Source organism: Crocuta crocuta, unplaced genomic scaffold, assembly GCF_008692635.1.
Source record: "Crocuta crocuta isolate KB4526 unplaced genomic scaffold, BGI_CrCroc_1.0 scaffold45, whole genome shotgun sequence".
Lineage (NCBI taxonomy): Eukaryota > Metazoa > Chordata > Mammalia > Carnivora > Hyaenidae > Crocuta > Crocuta crocuta.
The window spans coordinates 3,763,301-3,788,335 of NW_027530544.1; the positions used below are offsets into that span (position 1 = coordinate 3,763,301).

At 34.9% G+C, this 25,035-nt stretch overlaps 1 protein-coding gene across 4 annotated transcripts in view; it reads right to left on the bottom strand.

The window, feature by feature from the left end:
* ZNF148 (zinc finger protein 148) overlaps positions 1 to 25,035 on the bottom strand; it is a 131,324-nt gene that overhangs the window by 67,056 nt on the left and 39,233 nt on the right. For all 4 annotated transcript variants that reach the window (XM_077767635.1, XM_077767633.1, XM_077767632.1 and 1 more), the window contains 2 exons: positions 19,351 to 19,486; positions 8,833 to 9,181 (listed from right to left, as the gene is read on the bottom strand). In XM_077767635.1, coding sequence (XP_077623761.1) covers positions 8,833 to 9,165 — 333 coding nt within the window. In that variant the 5' untranslated portion in view covers positions 9,166 to 9,181; positions 19,351 to 19,486. The remainder of the gene's footprint in view (positions 1 to 8,832; positions 9,182 to 19,350; positions 19,487 to 25,035) is intronic.

The window sequence follows — 25,035 nt, forward strand, 5'->3', positions numbered from 1 at the left end:
AAAAAAAAAAAAAAAAAAGAATAAAATTAATAAAGTACAGAAGGGAGAAAATGGAAATGTACTCTGTGGTAATGGACTATAATTGGAGGGATTAGTGTAAACTCAGTTTTATAATACTGACAGGCAGATATAGGAGATAATTATAGATGAAAGTGGATATATAAATGTATATAATTATGTATACACACATATTCTCTAGCTCTGTACACCAACAAACCTGGAAACAGCCATACTCCAAGAACAATAAGCAGCACATTAGGTACCCAGATCTTGCCTTTTAAATACCATTTTCCACTAAAATGAACTAGGGCTCCTTTGAGAAATGGCTGACTCCCTCCAGGGGTGAGGCAGGAAAAATATAAGACAGGCCTAAAACATCTTGGGGCAGAAGGCAAGGATATGACTTGTCAAACGAACACAGAAGTCAGCCTAAAGAGGCCCCAATTTGCCAAATCTTAAACCTAGCATTAAAATAATCATAGTAATAGATTTTAACCCAGTTAATAAAACTCCTAAGCTCATCCTGATACAAATAAATAAATGAATAAATTAATAGTGTGATGAGGAATGAGAACTTTACAGTGACAAAACCTGCCAGACATTACCTTAATCAACTTATACAAAGTGAACCATCAGAATGGGGCAAATCAAAATCACGGGCCACCTATTAGAGTGCAACAAGGGAGAAGATACAGCATCACTTTTTGCAATCTCCCTCCCAAAGTTAGTAATTTATATATCATTCAGAGTAAAAATCAGATAAACGCAAACAAAGAAACATTCTATAAAATAAATGGTCTGTAATTTTCAAGTATTATGATCATAAAATTTTAAACTGAGGAACTAGGGGTGCCTGGGTGGCAACTGACTGGGTTGACTGTCTGACTCTTAGCTTCGGCTCAGGTCATGATCTCATGGTTGTGAGATTGAACTGTATGTGGGGCTCTGCGCTGAGCATGATCCTGCCTGGGATTCTCTCTCTCTGCCCCTACTCTGTCTGCATTCTCTCTCTCAAAATAAATAAACTTAAAAAAAAAAAAAAAAGTGAGGAACTAACAAAGACTAAAGAAAACAAAAGAGACATGTCAATTTATGCAATATATAATTTTGAACTGGGGCTTTTTGCAAATCAACTATTGGAAGACAAGTAGATTAGTAAAGAAAATGTGTCAAATACCAATCCAAAATATATAAAGAACTTAAAAGCTCAATATCCAAAAAATAAATAACCCAATTTAAAAATGTGTAGAAGAAATGAACAGACATTTCTCCAAAGAAGACATAACAGATGGCCAACAGACACATGAAAAGATGTCCAGGAGCGCCTGGGTGGCTCAGTCAGTTAAGCATCTAGCTTCAGCTCATGGTCATGAGCTCATGGTTCATGGGTTTGAGCCCCATGTCGGGCTCTGTGCTGACAACTAGCTTAGAGCCTGGGGCCTGTCTTCGGATTCTGTGTCTCCCTTTCTCTCTGACACTCCCCTGACCACACTGTCTCTATCTCTCTTTCAAAAATAAAACATTCAAAAAAAATTTTTTTAAGTGATCCAGTGTAATTTTCATTGAAACTTATTTCTCTCCCTCACTTTTCTTTAAAAAAAAAAAAAAAAGAAAAAAAAAAAAAGATGTTCATCATCACTTATTATCAGGGAAATGAAAATCAAAACTGTAATGAAATACTACCTCACACCTGTCACAATGGCTAAAATCAACAACACAAGAAACAGGTATTGGCGAGGATGTGGAGAAAAAGAAACACTCAGACACTCTGGGTGGGAATGCAAACTAGTGTAACCACTGTAGAAAATAGTACTGAGGTTCCTCAAAATGTTAAAAATAGAAGTACCCTATGATCCAACAATCATGCTACTGCGTACTCACCCAAAGAATAAAAAAACACTAACTCAAAGGGATATATGCCCCCCGTCATATTTATAGCAGCATTATTTACAATAGCCAAGATATGGAAAGTGTTCATCAATTGATGAATGAATAAAGAAAGATGTGGTATATATATACAACGAATATTATTCAGTCATAAAAAAGAATGAAATGTTGCCATTTGTAATGTTGTGGATGGAGCTAGAAAGTATTATGCTAAACGAAATATACCAGTCAGAAAAAGACAAATACCATACGATGTCACTCATATGTGGAATATAAGAAACAAAACAAGCAAGCAAAGGGGAAATAAAGAGAGAGACGCACACAAATCAAGAAACAGACTCTTAATTATAAATGGTTACCAGAGGGGAGGCAGGGTAGAAGAATGAGTTAAATAAATGATGTGGATTAAGGAGTGCACCAGGTGATATGCAGAATTGTTCAATCACTACATTGTACACCTGAAAGTAATATAATAGTGTATGTGAATTAGAATTAAAAATTTTTTAAAGTATCAAAGACCAAAACTAGTCCAACTTGACCTGACATTTACAAAAATAACCCATCCAATAATTTCCAAAACACATTCTTTTCAAGCGAGTATAGAACATTCACCAACTAATCATATACTGAGCCCTAAAAGAGTCTCAATGAATTTCAAAGGATTGAAATTATCCACAGCACATTCTCTGACCACAATAATTAAATATCAATAACAAAAAAATATCTGGAAAACTTCAAAACATTAGAAGTTAAGCAAAACACTTCTAATTCATGGGTCAAAATGAAATCACAAAGGAAAAGAAGTTTATAGCCTCAAATGCTAATGTGAAAAATGAAGAAAGGTCTAAAACAATTATCTAGGCTCCCACTTTAAAAGCTAATAAAAAGGAAGCCTGGGTGGCTCAGTAGGTTAAGGATCTAACTTTGGATCAGGTCATGATGTCACTGTTCCTGAGTTTGAACCCTACAGCTCAGAGCCTGGAGCTTGCTTTGGATTCTGTGTCTCCCTCTCTCTCTCTCTGAACCTCCCCCACTCACACACTAATCTCTCTCTCTCTAAAATAAATTTAAAATTTTTTTAAAAGCCAAGAAAAGAGCAAATTAAAAACAAAGTAAGTAGAAGCAAGGGAATAAGGAAATAATAAAAATGAATTAAAGTTGAAATGCACAAAGGTAACAATCAATAAAACCAAAACCTGATTCTCTCAAGAGACCAATAAAATTGATAAATCTCTACCCAGACTAATCAAGAAAAGGACAAACTACCACTATCAAGAATAAGAAAGAAATCATTATAGATCCATCAAACAAGAAAAGAATTTTTTAATTATGAAAAATTTTGTTCAATTAAACAAGAAGAAATGGACAGATTCCTTGAAAAATACAACTTATCAAAATGGATTCAAGAAAAAATATTTTAAATCTAGAGAAGCCTTATGTATGTTTTAAAAAACTGAACCTGAACTTTAAAACTTCTCACAAAGAAAACTCAGTCCCAGATTAGCTTCAGTGGTGAAACCTATCAAATATGTAAAGTAGAAATGAACAAATCTTACACAAACTCTTTCAGAAAATACAGGAGGAAATACTTCTTAACCCATTTATGAAGCCAGTATACCTAAAACAAAGCTATTGCAAGAAAACTAATATCCCTCACAAATGTACACTTAAAATTATTTTATAAAGGGGTGTCTGGGTGGCTCAGTTGGCTAAGCATCCGACTTTGGCTAAGGTCATGATCTCACGGTTCCCCACATCAGGTTCTGCAATTACAGCTCAGAGCCTGAGACCGCTATGGAATCTATAGACTCCCTCTCTCTCTGCCCCTCCCCTGCTCATACTCTGTCACTCTCTGTCTCTAAAAAATGAAAAGAAGTTTTTTAAAAAATCAAAAATTATTTTAAAAGGCTAGTAAACTGAATCCAGTAATGTATAAAAAGGATGACACGTCATGATCAAGTACAGTTTATCCTAGGAACACAAGGTTGGTTTAATACTTCAAAATCAAGCAATGTAATTCACCATATAAAGATAGTAAGGAGGAAAAAAAAAATCGTATCACCTAATAAATGCAGAAATAGCATTTAAGTTATACATTCATTTATATGAAAAAAAATGTCAGCAGGGCTGGCTGGGTAGCTCAGTCAGTTAAGCATCTGACTCCTGATTTCAGCTTGGGTCATGATCTCAAATTTAGTGAGTTCAAGCCCATCACTGCGCTCCACACTGACAATGCAGAGCCTGCTTGGGATTCTCTCTCTCTGCCCCTCTCATGCTCTCTCTTTTTCAAAATAAATAAAATAAACTTAAAAGAATCTCAGCAAACTAGAAAGAAAATGTCTTCACCATAATAAAGACCTATGAAAAATCTACAGGTAAAATAATTCTTAATGATGAAAAACTGAATGCAATCCCCTAAAGATCAGGAACAAGGCAAAGATGTCTACTCTTACCACTTCTATTCAACACTGTACTGAAGCCCCTAGTCAATACAATAAAAGAGTAAAAAGAAATAAAAGATATACACCAGAAAAGAAGATGTAAAATGCATAAACAATAGGATCAGACAATATAACTGAGAATAAATTTAAGGCAACTATAAAGTAACTACTCTGAACTTATATGTCTTTTAATAGTCACATGATGCATGGCCAAAGTAAAAAGAATCAACAGCATTTGGGGTGCCTGGATGGCTCAGTCAGTTAAGCCTCTGACTTTAGCTCAGGTCATGATCTCACAATTTGTGGGTTTGAGCCTGCATCAGGCTCTGTGCTAACAGCTCAGAGCAGGGGGCCTGCTTCAGATTCTGTGTCTCCCTCTCTCTCTGCCCCTCCCCCACTCATACTCTGGCTGTCTCTCAAAAATAAACATTAAAATTTTTTTTTGAAAAAGAAAAAAAGAATCAACCACATTTCTACATACTAGTCATGAACAACTAATCGCTGAAATTTTTTTAATTAAAAAAATTTTTAATGTTTATTTCTTTTTGAGAGACAGAGCATGAATGGGGAGAAGCAGAGAGAAAGAGAGAGAGACAGAATCTGAAGCAGGCTTTAGGCTCTGAGCTGTCACCACAGAGCCTGATCTGGGTCTCAAACTCACAAGCTGTGAGATCATGACCCAAGTTGAAGTCAGACGCTTAACTCACTGAGCCACCCAGGCGCCCCCTGAAATTTTTTAAAATACCATTTGAAATTGCATCCAAAACATGAAATATTTAGGGGTAAATATTTCTAATACCTCTACATGGAAAACTACATAACAATACTAAGATAAAGAAAACCAAAATACAGTGATATACCATGTTCATGGACTGGAACCCACTACTGTTTAGATGTTGATCAAATCAATATATAGAATCAATGTAATCCCAATAAAAACCTAACTGATTCTTTTTATAGAAATTGAAAGGTTGATTCTGTATTTTATATGAAAATACAAACAACCTAGAATGGTCACAACAGTCTTGCGAGAATAACAACAAAACTGGAAGACTACACTACCTGATTTCAAGATTCACCATACAAGATTCAACAATCACGTTGCATCTTTTGGCGATGCAAAGATATAAACACTACATCAAACAAAACGAAAACCCAAAAGAAATAAGCTTACCTTCTAGAAAGACACACCCAAAAGAAATGAAAAAAGATTCATACAAGAATGTTCATAGAAGCTTTATCCATAAAGGTTGAAAACTAGAGCTAACACAACCATAAAAGGGGAAATGAATAAACAAATTTTAGGATGATAAGGCAATAGAGTATTAATCTACAATAAAAAGAAATGAACTACTTACTGATACACTCAACCAACATGGATAAACCAAAAACATTACCGAGCAAAGAAGCCAGACATTAGAGTTATATATGATTCCATTTGCATAAAGCTCTCAAGGGGACTGATCAGGAAGAAAGACAAAGAAACCTTCTAGGATGACAGAAATATTCTGTATCTTGATGGACTGTAGCTTATACAAATCTATTAAGTTGTCCAAACTCTGAACTTTAAACTTAGGAGCTGAGAGCATTCACTTTAAAGTTTTCCTCAATTAAAATAAATGTTTTTTCACTCAAAATATATTTGATTGCCTACCATAGCCCAGGTATCAAAAACCTGCAAGCAAAAAAAAAAAAAAAAAAAAAGAAGAAGAAAAAAATCAATTATCAAAATGAAAAGCAAGAAAAAGAAACCTATTAAGCTGAGAAATAAAAGCCAGTAGATTGCCAATCAAAGAATATTACAGGTATATACACAACATGTACAGAAGTAACAGGAAAAAAAAAAAATCACAGTGGATCTGGGCAACTAAAGTAATTTAAGTATGAAGCTCACATTGGGCACTCACAGACCACTTTCAGAGCCATAAAACAATCGTTAACAAATTAAAAAGAACAGAAGTTATACAATATATGCTCTCAGACCACAAAAGACTTAAACTGGAAATTAATAACAAAAAAATGGCTGGAAAATCCCCCAAATACTTTAGAGATTAAACAGCACACTTCTTTTTTTTTTTTTAATCTTTTATTTATTTCTAGGAGAGAGACAGAGAGAGAGACAGCGTGAGCAGGGGAGGGTCAGAGAGAGAGGGAGTCACAGACTGAAACAGGCTCCAGGCTCTGAGCTGGCAGTCAGCACAGAGCCCGACGCGGGGCTCGAACCCATGAACCGTGAGATCATGACCTAAGCGAAAGTCGGACACTTAACCGACTAAGCCACCCAGGCGCCCCTAAACAGCACACTTCTAAGTAAGATGTGGATCAAAGAAGAAATCTGTAGAGAAAGTAAAAGATATATGGAACTAAAGGAAAATAAAACAATTTATCAAAATTTGTGGGATGCAGTGAGTGAAAGCCATGCTTAGAGGGAAACTTATAGCACTGAATGCATATATTAGAAAAGAAGATCTAAAATCAATCATCTAACCTTCCATCTTAGAAAACTAAACAAGACCAAATTCAATCCAAAACAACAGAAGAAATCATAAAAATTAGAGCAGAAATCAGGGAAATCGAAAACTAGAAAACAGAAAATAAACTCTTTAAAATATCAATAAAATTGGTAAGCCTCTACTAGGATCTGGTAGGAAACAGGGAATTGTTCAACAGGTACAGAGATTCAGTTTTGCAAGACGAAACAGCTCTAGAGACCTGTGGAAAATGGATACTAAAAGGATAACAAAGGAATACTATGGGCAACTCAATGCCCACAAATTTCATAATCTAGATGAAATGGACCAACTCCCTGAAAGGCACAATCTCTAAAAGCTCACACAAGAGAAAATAAATACTCTGAACAAGCCCTACATCTATTAAAGAAGTTGAGTAATTAATAACCGTCAAAAACAGAAAAAAACGTTCCAAAAAGTACCAGGTCATGTGTACTCAACTGGTAAATTCTATCATACACTTATGGAAGAAATTAAACCAATTATCTACAATTTCTTTCAGAACTCAGAAGCAGAGGGGCGCCTGGGTGGCTTAGTCGGTTAAGCGTCCGACTTTCGCTTAGGTCATGATCTCGCGGTTCGTGGGTTTGAGCCCCGCGTCGGGCTCTGTGCTGACTGCCAGCTCGGAGCCTGGAGCCTGTTTCAGTCTGTGACTCCCTCTCTCTCTGACCCTCCCCTGCTCACGCTGTCTCTCTCTCTCTCTCCTAGAAATAAATAAAAATATTAAAAAAAAAACAAAAAAAAAATCAAGAAGCAGAGTTCTGCTTCTCCTAGCTCATTCTCTGAGGCCAGGATTACCCTAATATCAAAATCAGATACAAAGATATTACAAGAAAACTAGAACAATATTAACTCATGAACAGATACAAAAATTCTCAACAACATATTAGCAAATTGAATCCAACAATGTATAATAAGAATTATACACCACAACCAAGTGGGATATATTAGAAGTATGTAAGGGTGTTTCACCATTCAAAAATCCATAAATGTAATCCATCATGTTAACAAGCTAAAAAAAAGTAAGTCTACTGCAAAGAGCTAGAAAAGCTGGTGGGCACGTGTATTAGAATACAACTATAAGTACTATTCATTCATTCAGATTATGTGCCAATACCTGGGATACAATGGAAAATAAGACAAAATTCATGCTCTCATAGAGCGTACAATCTATCAGACACTGAAAAAGCAACCACAAGTCCCTATTGCAGGGACTCAACCTGAACTAATGAAAAGGGGCAGGCTGATAATGATGAACCACCAACTAGATTAAAAAGACAGAAAGGGGGTATGGCAGAGGCAAATACTACAAGCAGGAGGTATGAAGGTTCCGAAGCAAAAGGAAAAGTACAGTATATTAAATGTACTAAAAGAAACCCTGGTCTAATATCACAGAAAGAATAGAAGAGGACTACATTATGGTTATTGTTTTATTGGTCAGTCATTAGATAAAAACAAAAACACAAGAAGGCAAAAAAGTTCTGAGTACCTACCAAAGAATATTTTAGGTGATAAACCATGACATTTAGGATAAATAGGAAAAACTAAAAAGGCTGATAGGCTTTTGAAAAAGATAATGAAAAAAAAAAACAGACCCCAGGAATTGCCAAGTTTTTCCTGAAGGAAAAACCTTCAGGTGTATGATCTTTTTCGAGTTATACTCAAGATTCAATCTTTCTACTCTTTAAGGAAACCCAAAAGTTAAAACAAAATCTTTAAAATTTAAGCACTTGAAATTTAATACACACTAATCTTGACAAATTTTATCCTGGAAAAAGATAAGTTACTAAATGTATATAATACAAAAACTTAATTTTGCCTTTTCAAATATGATTTCTGTCAATATTTAGTGTATGTATTTAATAAAACCCATTTAACTATTAAGTCTTTCAACATTTTCTGAAATTTCTTCAATGACTTGAAGTATTACTTAACACAAAATTAATTATGTTTCTAACTGTAAGTTACATTAATTTTAAAAAGGAATTACTTACAGGGACATTAAGTGCATACTGTAGTCCTTGAGGAAGTCTTTCATGTGTTTCCATCTGCTCTTCATCATTTTTCACTGTCTCCTCATGGACCATGAGTTCATCATGTGATATCATATCCTGTTGTCTCATTTCACTTTCTTGTAACACTTCATCTGCAGCAAGGATCTCCTGGTGAGGCATACTCCGATCTTGAAGTACCGACTCCTGCAGTTCCCCAGACACGGTAGATTGGCCAGACACTCCACCCATTACAACCATTGCCCTGGAAGACTGCATTTCGTCTATGCCGCCACATTTAAGAAATAATCCTTCCAGTTTGTCGTCAATGTTCATGCTTAAGTATAACTGCCTAGAAAGACCAAGTTTGGCAACAAAGCATAATAAATTAGTTTTATATGTCTACTTGATCCTTTTTAAAATTTCAATTATGAAAGGCATACACTTTAATAGAAAATTTTTACTCATGTAATTCATTTGTCTCCAATTTTAAAATTAGCAAGATAAAGTTTCCAAAAGCTGGTGGAGTAAACGCAACTTTTTATTTTTGACATTAAGGCAAAAAATCTTAATCTATTTCATTATGAAAAATGAGTATGACATAAAGGAAATTGATGGAAAGTATCTGTAACAAGAGTCATGTCTTTTAATATATTAAAATGTCTTAAAAATAAAAAAATTAAGAAATAAATTGACAAATCACTATCAGGCAAACCATAAAGAAAACTCAGAAAGTCACTAAAAATATAAAATAATAGTCACTTACAGTAATAATGAAGGAAATGAAAATTAAAACAGAGCTACCATATTTCATCCACCTAATTCGTAGTGACTCTTTAAAAAACTATACATCCAATATTGAAATGTGTTAATAAAAAAAAAAAGACGCTCATTATGAACAGTAGGAGAATAAATTAGCTCAATTACTTTCAAAGGTAATTTGGTACTTTGTATCAAAAGCCATAAAAACACATATATTCTTCAAACTGGTGGTTATACTTTTAGGAACCTATCCCAACGAAACAAATTCATTGAAGTATATACATAAAAAAATCACTACAGTAATGTTTACATTAGCAAAAAAATCGAAATACACTACTCAACAAACAAAACTCGTTAAAATATATTCATACACAGGTCTTAAAACTATAGTGATAACTATACACCTCGGTAAATTTACTAAAAATCCCTGAATTGAACACTTAAAATGGGTGGATTTTATCATATGTAAATTATATCTCACAGTTTTTCTCAAAAACAAAATCAGAATAATGGCTACTGTTGGGGGGGTTTGCTGCTGATCGCAGGCAGGCAATGGGGAGTATATGGGAGCTGGCAATATTTTTTCCTTAGTTGAATGCTGGTTGCACAGGTATGCTCACTTTGTAAATTTTCAAGTTGTACATCTGCAACGTGTGCATGTTTCTGTCAGTAACTACACTTCAAAAAAGTTAAAACCTGCTGGCACTACAAAACAGTAATAAAAATAATCATGAAAAATATTTGAAAATGTACGGGAACATGCCAACATATTAAAGGAAATGTACGTATGTATGTTTAAATATACAAAAGTTTATGTAAAATGTTAACAATATTAACATTACCACTGGGTGGTGAAATTACCAGAAGTTTTTCCCATATTTGCATTTATCTCTAATTTCAAAACTTACTATAATATTTATTTTTTACACATGCTTCTAAATTTGTTAAAATGAAATAAAGGTGATACTTTCCTTACTAATACATTAAAAAAATTTTTTTCTTAACATCTATATTTGTGAGACAGAGACAGAGCACAAGCAGAAGGGCAGAGAGGGAGGGAGACTTAGACTCTGAAGCAGGCCCCAGGCTCAGAGCTGTCAGCACAGAACCCAACGCAGGGCTCGAACCCACAAACCACGAAATCATGACCGAGCCAAAATTAGATGCTTAACAGACTGAGACCCCAGGTGCCCCACGAATATATTCTTAAATAATAACACATGATTAAATTTAACAGGTCATGAGACCTAGACACTATCAAGTAATTATCTTATTTACTCCATCATTATAGAAAAGATAGGCAATATTAAATCTGCCCTTTTAACTTTGGTTGCCGTAAATTCAAATTCCACTGTGTTACTCTAAGAACCAACATAATGATCATGAAAGTCAAAGAAACTTCATCTCATAAAACATGAAAGCACTGGTGCAAAGTTTGTTTTTCAAAATTGATTTCTATTATCAGACTGTGTAAAAATAACATATATACCCTCTGCAAAGGGAAGGGTCCACAAGTAGTAAGTGCATTAACTATGCCTTGGTTTGGTCACCTCTTTCCCAAATCACTAGCTACTACCTTGATCATAGCTTTCAAAGGTAAAATAAATGATCGGTTAAATTCAAATACACTACTGAAATTTAAATGCTCTTTCACTTACTAAGATTATCATTTAGGGAGAAACCTGTACTTAAATAAACAGTTCAAAAAAAAACACACATAAACAGCAAAGTAAAAAAACACAAAAATATAACTCATACTTGTTAACCTTATCTTCCGTAGTACCAGATATTATCAGTCTAGAATAAATAAAACAAAGGATCAAAAATCTGATTTTTACTTTTAAAAATCTTTAAGTAGCAAACTTGAAATCTACAGGACAAAGATTTTAAATAAATCACCAAATAACTATTGTCTTCTAATATTCTATTTACCACATTTCTTAGAAAATAAACTATCCTACAACTAAATGAAACTTAAGCCTTACAGGGCTAACTAAAATTTGCCTATTCTGGCCATTTCTTTGGAGTTTCTTACCAAATCATTATATTCTTCTAATCTATTTACTTACTGTTTTCTTAAAGAATGTGGAAAGTCCCTAACTTGAAAGGGAATAATGATACCCAAAGCTAAACTTTATTGCAATTCATCATTGCTGCTACCACCACAATGTACCCTTGACCCAGGCAAGCTCACTGGTAGGAATATACACAATCCTATAAGGTAATTCATCAAAATTAACCAAAGATACATGTACAAGGATGTTTGGTGCAACCCTTTAGTGGGAAAAGACTAGAAACTAAGGATCCACTGATAGAAGATTTGTCAAATTAATTACGATTCAACCATACAATGGAACACACACCATCATTAAAAGGAATGAGGCTGCTCTATGTGCTGGGTGAAAAGCTCTCCACAATACACTAAGTGAAAAAAAAATCAAGGAGAAGATACTCAGACAAAGTGAGCTACTGCTTTTATTACACATCTCAACTAGTACAGTAACTGGGCAGAGTAAGCTAGACAGGAAATTAGACAAGGCTCTCAAGCAAAAAAGTTAATCTCACCATGCCTATAGTAAAAGGAAAAAGGACAAAGCTACACTAAGAAAAATGATAAGGAGGGGCCCCTGGGTGGCTCAGGAGGTTGAGCATCTGACTGTTAGTTTCAGCTCAAGTCATGATCCTAGGGCTCTGGGATCGAGCCCAGTGTCAAGCTCTGAGCTGACAGTATGGAGCCTACTTGGGATTGATTCTCTCTTTCTCTCTTCCCCTCTCCCCCACTTGTGCTTTCTCTTTAAAAAATAAAATAAAATAAATAATAAGGAAAGTTTTTTCTTTGGGTCCCTGACGCTCTCTTACATGTACTTATCATCTTTTAACTTTCCCCCTTCTAACTTCTGCATGATTTCAGTCAAAGCTCTCTTGTGCTTCACTGCACATTCAACAATCCAAATACAACAGAAGGTCCCATGCTGAGGTTTCTTCTCTAACTTCAGTATTTCCAGGGAGGGTCAGCTAAGTGTAAAGGGAAACTAATGTAATCAATGAATGTTAAAATGTGAATAGTTTAAATGTCTCTTCCTGCTAAACCATGAAAAAGTCAACTGCTTTTTGACCCAAATATTTATATGGGTCAAATATGGAAATTCAGGTATTAGGGATATTATTACACAGCAAATAGGAAGAAAGAAATGGTGCTTCTTTTAAATCATGCCGCTTACATAAAAGACTGCTCTAGAAGAAAAAAAGAAATAAACAATTATTCTGTGTTCCCAGGAGCCTCTGTCCAACTGGGGAAAAAGAAGGGCTAGGTGGAGTAACAATAAGCGACCAGCCACCCTGAATCCCTTGTGATAACACATTATTTGTAAGGGATTGTGGCCAGCTGACAAAGGGTATAAATATAAAACATCAGAGCTATTAAGAGCCAAGACAAGAGGGACAATGATGTCCTAGGGCTAATTCAGCTAACAGCGGGATGGCCACCCAAAACAGAGATCATTAAAAGCTAGAACAGAGCACAAGAGCGGAAAAAAGTAAGAAGCCAGATCACCTGGGCCAATTTCTCCTAAATCTTCCTTTAGCAGATTACTTCAAACTGTATTCTTTTCCCCCTACCAAGTTTTATTCTTCCCTCATCTCCTTCTGTCAAAAAACCTGACAGGTACAGCAAAAGGGGCATTTAGGGGGTTACAATACAGTTTCCTGTTCCATTCAATTATCCCTCTTCCACACACTCCTCACCATCCTTTCCTATTGAAAACTGTTTGGTTCAGCTGTATAAAAGTAATCCAAATTGTGGCCAATTAGGTAACACCTAGTCATGTAAGCCTAATAGCAATGCTCTACTCAAAGGGAACATAAATTACTAGCCATCATTTTCTCCTATCTTTCAGAAGAGACAGCTGACTCTCCTTGTCATCACCTCCTAATTTAATGCTTCTCATCAACTGTGTGCAACCAAGTAGAAAGTAAGCCTTATAGATTCATAAGATGAAACAGAGTAAATAAGCTTTGAGTCAGAGTTTTCAATAAAGAACTAAACACATGGGCTTTTAATACAAGCATTTGCAATAATTATTTCTAAGCTGCGGGGACTGTCTGGGCTTGCTTTCAGAAGACAAAGTTAACAGAAGCATAACATATGGACAAGCTGGCCATTACTACTCATTTTTAATCAACTATGCAAGGCACTTAAAGTGCCTACTGATTTTTTTTAAGGGAATTCTATGCATTTATAAGAAAAATATCTTTCCGGGGCGCCTGGGTGGCTCAGTCGGTTAAGCGTCCGACTTCGGCTCAGGTCATAATCTCACGGTTCGTGGGTTCGAGGCCCGCATCAGACTCTGTGCCGACTGCCAGCTCAGAGCCTGGAGCCTGTTTCAGATTCTGTGTCTCCCTCTCTCTCTGACCCACCCCTGCTCACGCTGTCTCTGTCTCTCAGAAATAAAAAAAACCAAAAAAACAAAAAAAACCCAAAAATATCTTTCCAAATTTATTAATAGGTTAGGATCTATATTACAAATTTCAGAGATGATCACAGCTTGCAAGAGGAAGGACAACTAATATGTGTTCAGGATCTACTAGATGTAAGACACTGTGCTGGGCACATTTTTATATATTTTATCACTTAACATTTATAGTAAGTAACACTCAAGACACTAATAGGATATCCCCATCTAACAGATAAAGAAACTGGGGTTTACTCCAAGTCACACAGCTGGAAGTAAACTGGGATTTCAAAACAGGCTTAGCTGGTTTAGTGCACTTTTTGCCACATCATACTAACCTTCCAACTTGAAAAGGCTCTGAACACATTAAGAACTCAATGAACTTCTCATTGATCTACTTAGAGGCCGTGCTGTCACCACTGCTTGGGTTGGCAACTAAAGCAATCCAAGTTTCCTTAGCTGGCTACCCCTACCTCATGACTATCATAGGAGAGCTTTGTGACACTAAACCCCTTTTTCTCCTTTGGAAAGAATGGACACTTCCTACATTTGTTATTTCCCCATTTCCATCTACTACTCACACCTTAGTATTTCTCCTGCCATTCTTTTTTCCCTAGGTTTACATATACCCTCTTCATCCTTCCATTCTTTCTGCAAACCTTTTCCAAGTTACTCCAGGAAACTTCCTCTTTTACCTCCCCGTTTTCACTTGAAAATTAAACAAAATAACCCTAAGTATGGCTGACAAATAAATATGGGAGCAGTTCTAAAGACATACCTGTATCAAAGAATAAACAACTATAACTTTTAAGGCAAAAACAGATTTGGAAGACTTCTACCATAATCATCTAAAAGTTCTGAAAACACCTAGTTCCCCTTCAGAATGTACATGAATATTCATCTGCCACTGTATCACTTTTAATTAAATCTGCATTCAAGCATGAAAGAAATATTTCTCACTTAAAGATACTGCTTTTCTGTTTTATTTATTAAGTTTGGTTGTAATATTCTCCAACTTTTATTGAACAATGTAGAACTTCCAACTATAAAGTCAAAACAGACTATAATGGGCAAGCTTAGGAATTAAGCATCATTCTTTTCTATAAAGAAAAAAATAACTTCCAACTCAAATTATTCTCCCAAATCACCAAAACCCTGCCTTGTACCACAACCCATTCTACCTATAAACTTCACTTGTAGGTAGATAAAAAAAAAAGAACTGAAAAGAACCTATTCTAAAACAGATAAAAAAGAAAAACTACATTTTACAAATTACTTCTGACCCAAAGCATTTTCAGTAAACTCCTTGTTATATTAATTTGGATATTAATTTTTCTAACCAATACAGGGTCAGTGAGAAATCACACCTTAGCAATATCAGCACTGGAAACACAAGTATCATTCAGCTTCCAGATAAACTGGTTAGATAAACTGGGAGACAAAGAAACCCATGATCAATATGAAATTAAATAATTTGCCACTGGCCATTCCTAAGAAGTTCCCTATTCTCTCTCCTCCTTCACAAGTTAGTTTTATCTAAGCAAACACTGCTTCATCTCTAATTTAAAACAAAGTCTACTTCTTGTCTAGGCATATTCTACATTCAGAACCCCCTTCAGAAATCCCTTTGTACAACTACAATTTTGCATCTATAAAGCTGAGCTTATAAATTATGCCCCTTGACAATTTTTAGGTTGCTCTTAGTTCAAAATATTCTAAGAGGAGCAAATGGTTCTGATTAGTGCTAGCAATGATTAATAAAAAAAAAAAGCTAAGAGAAATGATTAAAAAAAAAAAGCTAAGATCCATTACTTTATACAACATAACAAGAAAAGCCTTTGGCCATTTTTGAACCACAGAAAAATAATCGATAAATATTGAAGTCAAAGTTAACAAGTGTTTCTATATCCTGCATCCCCTTCAAATAAAGCAGAATCTAAGCATATTCTGCATTCCAAACACCCATCACCAAAGTCTTCTAAAACAACGTAACAAAAAAATAGTGATATTTAAGAATGTTAAGACATCAAAACTTTGACAACTCATATTGTTTAAGAAACAGCTGTAACGTATCTTTAAAAGGAAAGGGTAAGAGAAAAAGTTAAAATAAGGCTAAGCAAAACAGAACCCCACATTCTGCTGGATCTATTTGTTTCATCCATCACACCTCATGCCAATATCAACAATTCAAATACTAATGTTAAAAATACTTAATTCTGTTAGGAAACTAAATTTTCTATAGGCTTGTATAAGAAAAGGAGTACCACGAATACTTCTTAAAACACTGTATATTATGAACACTAAACACCTCAGTTATTTCTAATATACACTACATAGTAACCAAAACTCATTTCAGAACAAGTATTAACTATTAAAACAGACATTTTTTAAACATTAAATACTCTCATTTTAATAATACAAACTCTATTTGTGAAGCACAGTAGAACTAAGGATGCATTTTCACCTTCAATGCCAAAAACATCTATAATGTCTTATACTATTCAGTCATAAACTTAAGTCAACCAGCCAACTATACTGTATACAAGTACATGAATTTATCAAAACTTAAGGGTACCAAGGTTAAAACATGTTGACATAAAACGTGGTGGGAAAACTGATAACTAGCTTCCAACCCTTTAATAAAATCTATAATAGAATATATTAATATTTGATATTTGTTCCAAAATACAATATTTACAATAAGACAAGAATCATAAAACACAATGTACAATGAGGTATTTTTCATCTAAAAAGAACTATTTGAAGTATAATAATGTCTTTGAGAAAAAGTTTTTCTGATCTTATCTAAACACTTAGAATAACACACTCTTTAGAATTAATAGGAACTAGTTAAAGATCATTTAGTTTTATATGTACCTAAAGAGATTCTCCTATCCAAGGTCTCCAGCCCCTTGTGTTAGTATAAAATATTAGGCAAATCATTTTTTTTTAATTTTTTTTTTTAATGTTTTTTTATTTCTAGGAGAGAGAGAGAGAGAGAGACTGCATGAGCAGGGGAGGGTCAGAGAGAGAGGGAGACATAGACTCTGAAATAGGCTCCAGGCTCTGAGCTGGCAGTCAGCACAGAGCCTGACGCGCGGCTCGAACCCACGAACCGCGAGATCATGACCTAAGCCAAAGTCGGACGCTTAACCGACTAAGCCACCCAGGCGCCCCCAAATCATTTCAATCTAATGGTAGTGAAACAAAATGAGGACTTATCTCAAGTCAATTTTAACTTTTAATACCTTATTTCCATCTTATATATATCAACGCTAGCAGTGTTTAGTCAAAAAAATATGAGAACTAGTCATAGAACTTGAACTGTCTCAGAATGCAAACAAGCACAACCTCCAAAGTATGTCTAGGCCAACAGTTAATGTCTTGGGTAATAAAATTTATATTTTAATGCTAAGCTAAGCTAGACAAATGAAAAGTAAATCTGACACAAACCAAACTCCCCCTCCCCAAATTTCTTTTCTTCTTGCCTAATAAGTGAGACACATGGCTAGCTAGGTAAAATTCATTTCCCAGCCTCCCTTAGAGCTGACTGTGGTCATATGACAATGTTACAGCCACTGGAATATGAGGAGAAATGACATACATAACTCCTCTTAAAGAAAAAATACCCTTTCTTCTTCCTATTGACATGTGTGATGGTCACCATCTTGCACCACAAGAGAGAAGCCACATATTAAGAATAGCAGAGGGGCGCCTGGGTGGCTTAGTCGGTGAAGCGTCCGACTTTCGCTTAGGTCATGATCTCACGGTTCGTGGGTTCGAGCCCCGCGTTGGGCTCTGTGCTGACTGCCAGCTCAGAGCCCGGAGCCTGTTTCAGAGTCTGTGTCTCCCTCTCTCTCTGACCCTCCCCTGCTCACGCTGTCTCTCTTTCTCTCTCCTAGAAATAAATAAAAAATATTAAAAAAAAAAAAAGAATAGCAGAGGATGACAAAGACACCCAGGTCATGAGGACTCTGGAACCTATATAAAATCTCAAGATTTTTTTCACTGAGTGGTGCTTCGGTGGCTCAGTCGGTTAAGCATCCAACTTTGGCTCAGGTCATGATATCACGGTTGGTGAGTTCAAGCCCTGCACTGGGCTCTCGGCTGACAGCTCAGAGGTCGGAGCCTAGAGCCTGCTTTGGATTTGGTGTCTCCCTCCTTTTCTGCCCCTCCCCCGCTCACTCGCACATGTGTGCTGTCTCTCAAAACTAAATAATCATTTAAATAAATAAATAAATGGTTGTTTTCATGGACTTTTTTAAAAATTTTTTAAAAATGTTTTTTAAATTTATTTTTGAGAGAGAGAGAGAGAGAGACAGCGTGAGCAGGGGAAGGTCAGAAAGAGAGGGAGACACAGAATCTGAAGCAGGCTCCAGGCTCTGAGCTAGCTGTCAGCACAGAGTCTGACGCAGGGCTTGAACCCATAAACTGTGATATCATGACCTGAGCTGAAGTCAGATGCTTAACCGACTGAGCCACCCAGACGCCCTTCATGGACTTTCAAATAAATATATTTCTACCTTTAAAGTCTTCTACCTTTAAAGTCACAGTGGCCAAGTCTATATTTAACTAATATCTCTAATATAAATGATTAATGAATTACCTACATGACTGCTTCCCTATATTAGTATAGGCAAATATACATTATGTACAAACGTACAAAAACTGGTATGTTTTTTCACATTTCAAAAATTGTATGTCAAACACCATTAAATTTGATCAGCAGGTCTCATTTTCCTATGTATGAACAGAGTTTCCATGGAAATTCTGAAAAATTTAACATGGATATGTATGTGTTAATGATAGGCAGGTAAAAAATACAATACCCTGTTAAGAAAAAATCTTCCCACTTAAATTTCACTTAATATTACATAATAAGCTACACATATTTTTATGCTTTACTAAACATAGAAAATGGTATCATTACTCATCCATTTTCTCTTAACACTGTTTTCTCGAGAAAAAAATTAAAATGCAGGGTGCCTGGGTAGTTCAGTTGGTTGGGTGTCCAACTTCAGCTCAGGTCATGATCTTACGGTTTGTGGGTCTGAGCCGTACATCGGGCTCTGTGCTGGCAGCTTCAGATTCTGTGTCTCCCTATCGCTGCCCCTCTCCCACTCACACTGTGTCTCTCTCAAAAATAAAAACATTAAAAAAAATGAAAATCCCAAGTTTCTACCAGATATAAATACCAAAACATAAACTATAATACAAATACCAACATGAAATTCTATTACCCAAAAATGCCTTCATGTTTGAAAAAATTAACTTATGCATGATTATAAAACACAAGTGTTGACATTACCTGAGACTAAGATAAAAATGAAGACTTCAAGGAAGGGAATGCTGTAGAGTTGAAAAAGAAATCATGGTTGAGTTTCTACCTTTCGTAAGCTTCAAATACCCTCCACACCACCTTAATCACTTATGCCATCCAAGTCCTACAAAAAAAAAAAAAATTTTACTTATGAAGGGAAAAAATATAGTATAAACACAAGATGGAGAAACTGGTATAAATAATGAAGTGATCATTCTTTGTAAATAAAAAACTATGCCTGAATGACCAGAACAATGACTTGCTTTTAAGTCTGAAACCAGGAAAATAAAATAGTAGGTAAGTACTAACTACAAAGTAACCCTGGCCTCATAAAGAACAATTTACTTAAATTTGGAGTCTAGAGCATCAGAGATATGGGATGTTGAAGTAAATTCAGAGGGTTATAGACCTAAAGTTAGAAAAGAGAAAACAAAGAAACCACTTAAAAAAGATTAAGCAAAGATTAAGAAACCACTTAACAGCATTATTTACTGCTTTGTAAAGTCTATTAAGTGAAGAGGGAAGCAAATACAGTATCAGGCTTCATAAATAAGAAATCAGAACTAGTCATGTACCGAATATATATTTATTCACAATAGAAACAATTATAGTTGTTATATAATTAGATACAGAATCACCAGATCATCTTTGACAGAAAAAGATGACAATGAGAATACTCAATCATAGGAAGATGATGTACAATATCCAAAAAATACAAATAAAAATGAAGAACATAAGTTATACACAATAAATCTTTCTGACAGTACTTCTGGACAGTCACAGACTGAAGAGTTTATGGAATTTCCTACCATAGGTCTTTAAAAATATTAGATTCCTATCTATCGATAACAGTTTATATATACTCCACAGGAAACTTGGAGACCAGATGATATATGAAACATAATATGATTGTATGGTGTAAAGGCAAGAAAAATGGTCTTCCTCACCTAGAACAAACCAGTAGTATTTCCATCTTTCAAAGTCCAGAAAATATAATACTAACTCATTTTTTAAAAATATTTCAACACTATATCCATATTTTTTCAAATGCTTACTTATTTATTAAGTTAACCTCTACACCCAACATGGGACTCAAAGTAACAATCCCAAGATCAAGAGTTGTGTGCTCTTCCAAATGAGCCAGCCAGGTGCACCTATATCCACATTTTTTTAGTTTAAATTCTGGGCGCCTGGGTGGCTCGGTCGGTTAAGAGTCCAACTCTTGATTTTGGCTCAGGTCATGATCCCAGGGTCTTGGGATCAAGCCCCGTGTCAGGCTCCACACTGGATTCTCTCTCTCTCCCCCTCTGCCTCTCTCCTCTTCTAACGCACTTTCTAAGATACAATTAAAAAACAAAAGTTTAAATTCTGATGGCTATTCAGACCTCAGTAACTTTTCATCTTAGAAATTTCCTGAATATTCATACATGTCAATTTTTCCAGAAAAACTTTTGTCCAAAATAAAATTTATTTTCTTTCAATAGAATTGTATAATATATAAACAGAAGTGAAATGACAACAGCAACAATACCCTGGGCAGAGGGAAGAGGGAGTCACAATCTGGAGTTGCTTCAATATATTATTTACAATGTCCAATTTTCAACAATAAATTACTTAAATTTTAAAGTAAGATTACTTAAATTAAGATTACTAAAAAAATGGAAAATGTGTCATTAATATTAACAAAAAACAGCAGTCACTACAGTTTCTAAGTATCCTCAGATGTTGGGTTAAGCAAACAAACATTTCAAAACATTTATTATAGATATGTTAAAAGAATCCATGCTTTAAACTTTAATTATGAAAATAATCAACAAATAAGAGACTCTCAATAAATGTACAGAAATTATGTGAAAGAACTACACAGGAAACTCTCAAGTTGAAGAGTATAGTGATTAAAACAAATATTTACTAGATGTGCTTAACAGCAGATTCAAGATGGCAGAAAACTCAATGACCTTGAAGATATAGCTACTGAAATTATCCAATCTGAAGAACATAGAGAAAAGAAGTTGAGGAAAATTGAACAGAACTTCAGAGACCAATTTATCAACACTTCCGGAGAGAAAGGAACAGGTGGAAATTTTTTTAATAAAATACCTGCCAAAACTTCCCAGATATTACTTGAGTAAAAATAAGTAAAATCTATACGTCTTAGGAATTCAATGAATCTCAAGTAGGATAAATACAAAAAGATCCATACCTAGACACATCATAGTGAAACTGATGAAAGCAAACACAAGGCAAGAAATAATGCAAGCATAACAAGTAAAATCACTCAGCATTGTGCAAAGAATCATCAACATGATTAACACCAGACTTTCAGTCAGAAACAATAGAGGCCAGAAAACAGTGGAAGGACATATTCAGAGTGCTGAAAGAAAAAAAGCTCTCAACCAAGGCAGCAGCAGAATTACCGCCCAATAATGAAGGCAAAATAAAAAGTGTCTCAGACAAAGAAAGGATGAGAGAATTGTTTGCTAGCAAACCCACCTAAATAAGAAATTCTAAAGTAAATCCATCAAGCTGAAAAGAGACAAAAGATTCAGACACAGAGGAAAAAAAAGAAGAGCACCAAAAATGGAAAATATGTAGATTAATCTAAAGGATTCTATAAATATATTTTTCTCATTTCTTCTCTCACATCTTTAAATGACATAAGAACATATGAAGCAATGACTGTAACATTATATTGCTGGGTTTACAGCATACATAAATGTGAAATATATATGATAATAGTGGCACAACAGAGGGAAATAAATGGGAGCTATACTAGAGCAGTTTAAGCAGATTGCTAAAATGCATCATGCAAACCCTATGGCAACCACAAAGAAAATACCTTCATATTTATATTTAATAAAAAAAATAGAGTAATTAATGATACACTAAAAATTACTTAACATAAAGAGGCATTAAAGGCGGCACAGAGAAAACTAAGAGACAAAACAAGTCAACCCAGCCATGTCCATAATGTCCATGACAAATGTAAACCCAGCCATGTCCATAATTAAATATGAATGGTCTCAACAGCCCAATGCAAAGGCAGAGGCTGTCAGATTGGACCAAAAACAAAAAAACAAAAACAAGATCTAACTATATTCTGTCAACAAGAGATGCACTTTACATTGAAGATTGAAAGTTAAAAGATGAGTGCAGAAGGACACACTATGGAAACAATAACCATAGAGAACTGGATAGTTCTGTTAATAATATAAATATATTAGTATCTGCCTTAAGACAAGTACTCCTGATGACAAAGAAAAATATTTCATGATGATAAAATATCAATAAATCAGGAAGATATTTAACAATTATAAAAGTATATGCACCTAAAAAGAGCCCCAAAATGATGAAGCAATAACTAACATTATTGAAAAAATAGAAAATTCAATGACAGTTGGAAATTTCAATTCTCCATTCTACATAATTGATAGAATAACTGGACAGAAAATTAGCAAAGATACAGAAAACTTGACTCATACTAACAACAAACTAGACTTAACTGGCTTATACAAAAAAAAGTCCATAAACAACAGAGTATGTATTGTTTTCAAACACACATGGAACATTCTCCAGGTCAGACCAAAAAGTAGGCTACATAACAAGTCTTATAAATTTAAAAGGACAGAAGTCATACAAAATATGTTCTTTAACCATAATAAAATTCAATTAGACATCAACCAAATTAGAAACTGGAAAATCCTCATGTGTTCAGAAATTAAACTTCACACGTCTAGAAAATTTAGGAGTCAAAAAAGAAATTAAAAGAGAAATGAGAGAACATTTTGAACTGAATGAAAACAAAAATATCAAAATTATGAGGTGCAGCTAAAGTAGTACTTAGAAGGAAATTTATAAATTTAGGTATATATTTGAAAAAAATAAGATTCTTAAATCAGTAATAGCCCTCCACTTTAATAAAATGGAAAAAGCGCAAGCTAAACCCTAAAGTAAGCAAAGGGAATAATAAAGATCAGAGCAGAAATTAACAAAATACAAAACAGAAAGTTAGAGAAAAACCTGATTCTTTAAGATCAACAAAACTCACAATCTTTTAAACAGACTAAGAACAAAGAGAAAAAAATACAAATTACCAAAAAAGGAATGAAAGACGGCATGGTAATACTGGCCTCACAAAAATTAAGTTGTAAGACTGAAACTAACACAAGGTTATATGTAAAAACCTAAAAGAAATTTTTTTACTTTATAAAGGAAGGAATATTATAAACAAATTTATGCCAACACATTATACAACTTTTATGAAATGGACAAATTCCTAAAAAGATACATATTACCAAAACTGACTAAAGAGGAAATAGAAAAATCTGAATGTAACAAATAAACAAACTGAATTAGCATTTTAAAATTTTCCAGAAAGAGGTGCGCCTAGGTGGCTCAGTCAGTTAAGTATCTGACTTCGGCTAAGGTCCTGATCTCCGGGCTGGGGAGTCTGGGCCCCCTAGCCACCCCAGTAGGGTTCTGTGCTGGCAGCTCAGAGCCTGGAGCCTGCTTCAGATTCTGTGTCTCCCTCTTTATCTGTTCCTCCCCTGTTCACATTCTTTCTTTCTCTCAAAAATAAACAAATATTAAAAAAAAATCTTTTAATTAAATTTACCACAAAGAAAAGAACAGGCCCAAATGGCTTCACTGATGAATTCCACCAAATATTTAAGGAAGAAATACTAATCCTTCATAAATTCCTTCACAAACCAGGAAGACGGTAGATTCTGCAACTCAATCCATGAAGCCAGAGTTACCCTGATACCAAAGTCAAAGACATCACATGAAAACTACTCCACAATGCCTTTAACTATAAAATTAGATACAAAAATTCTTACAAAATTATTAGTAAACTGAATCTAGCAACATACAAAAAGGCCTACACACCATGACCAAGAATGATGTACCCCATGAATGCAAAGGTGGTTTAACATCTAAAAATCAAGTAAGGTAATACACTATATTAAGAGAATACCAGACAAAACCTACATGGGTGTCTCAATAGATATGGAAAAAAAGCATCCAAAGAAATTCAACACCTACTCGTGATAAAAACTCTCAACATTAACTAAGACTACGAGAGAACTAATAAATGAATTCAGCAAAGTCACAATAAACAAGTTCAGCAAGATCATAAAATATGAAATCAATAAACAAAATCAATTTTATTTTTAGAGTGACATCACAGCTTTATATCACCACATTCTATCAAAACTCTGAACTGATAAGGCACCATTGAGCCTTTTAGCTCAGGTCCTGATCTCACTGATCAGTTTTGAGTTTGAGCCCCACATCAGGCTCCCTCCTATCAGCACAGAGCCCGCTCACTTCGGATCTTCTGTCCCCCTCTCTCTATTCCTCCTCCTCCCCACTTGTTGGCACACACGTGTGTTCTCTTCCTCAACAAAACATAACAAAACAAAACTATACGAAAACAAAAAAACTTAATTAATTCAGGGGCACCTGGGTGGCTCAGTCTGTTAAACTCCAACTTTGGTTCAGGTCATGATCTCATAGTTTGTGGGTTCACGCCCTGCATTGGGCTCTGTACTGACGGCTCAAAGCTTGGAGCCAGCTTTGGATTCTGTATCTCCCTCTCTCTTTGCCCCTCCCTCATTCACACTCAGTCCTTCTCTCTCTTAAAAATAAAATAACATTAAGGAAAAAAACTGG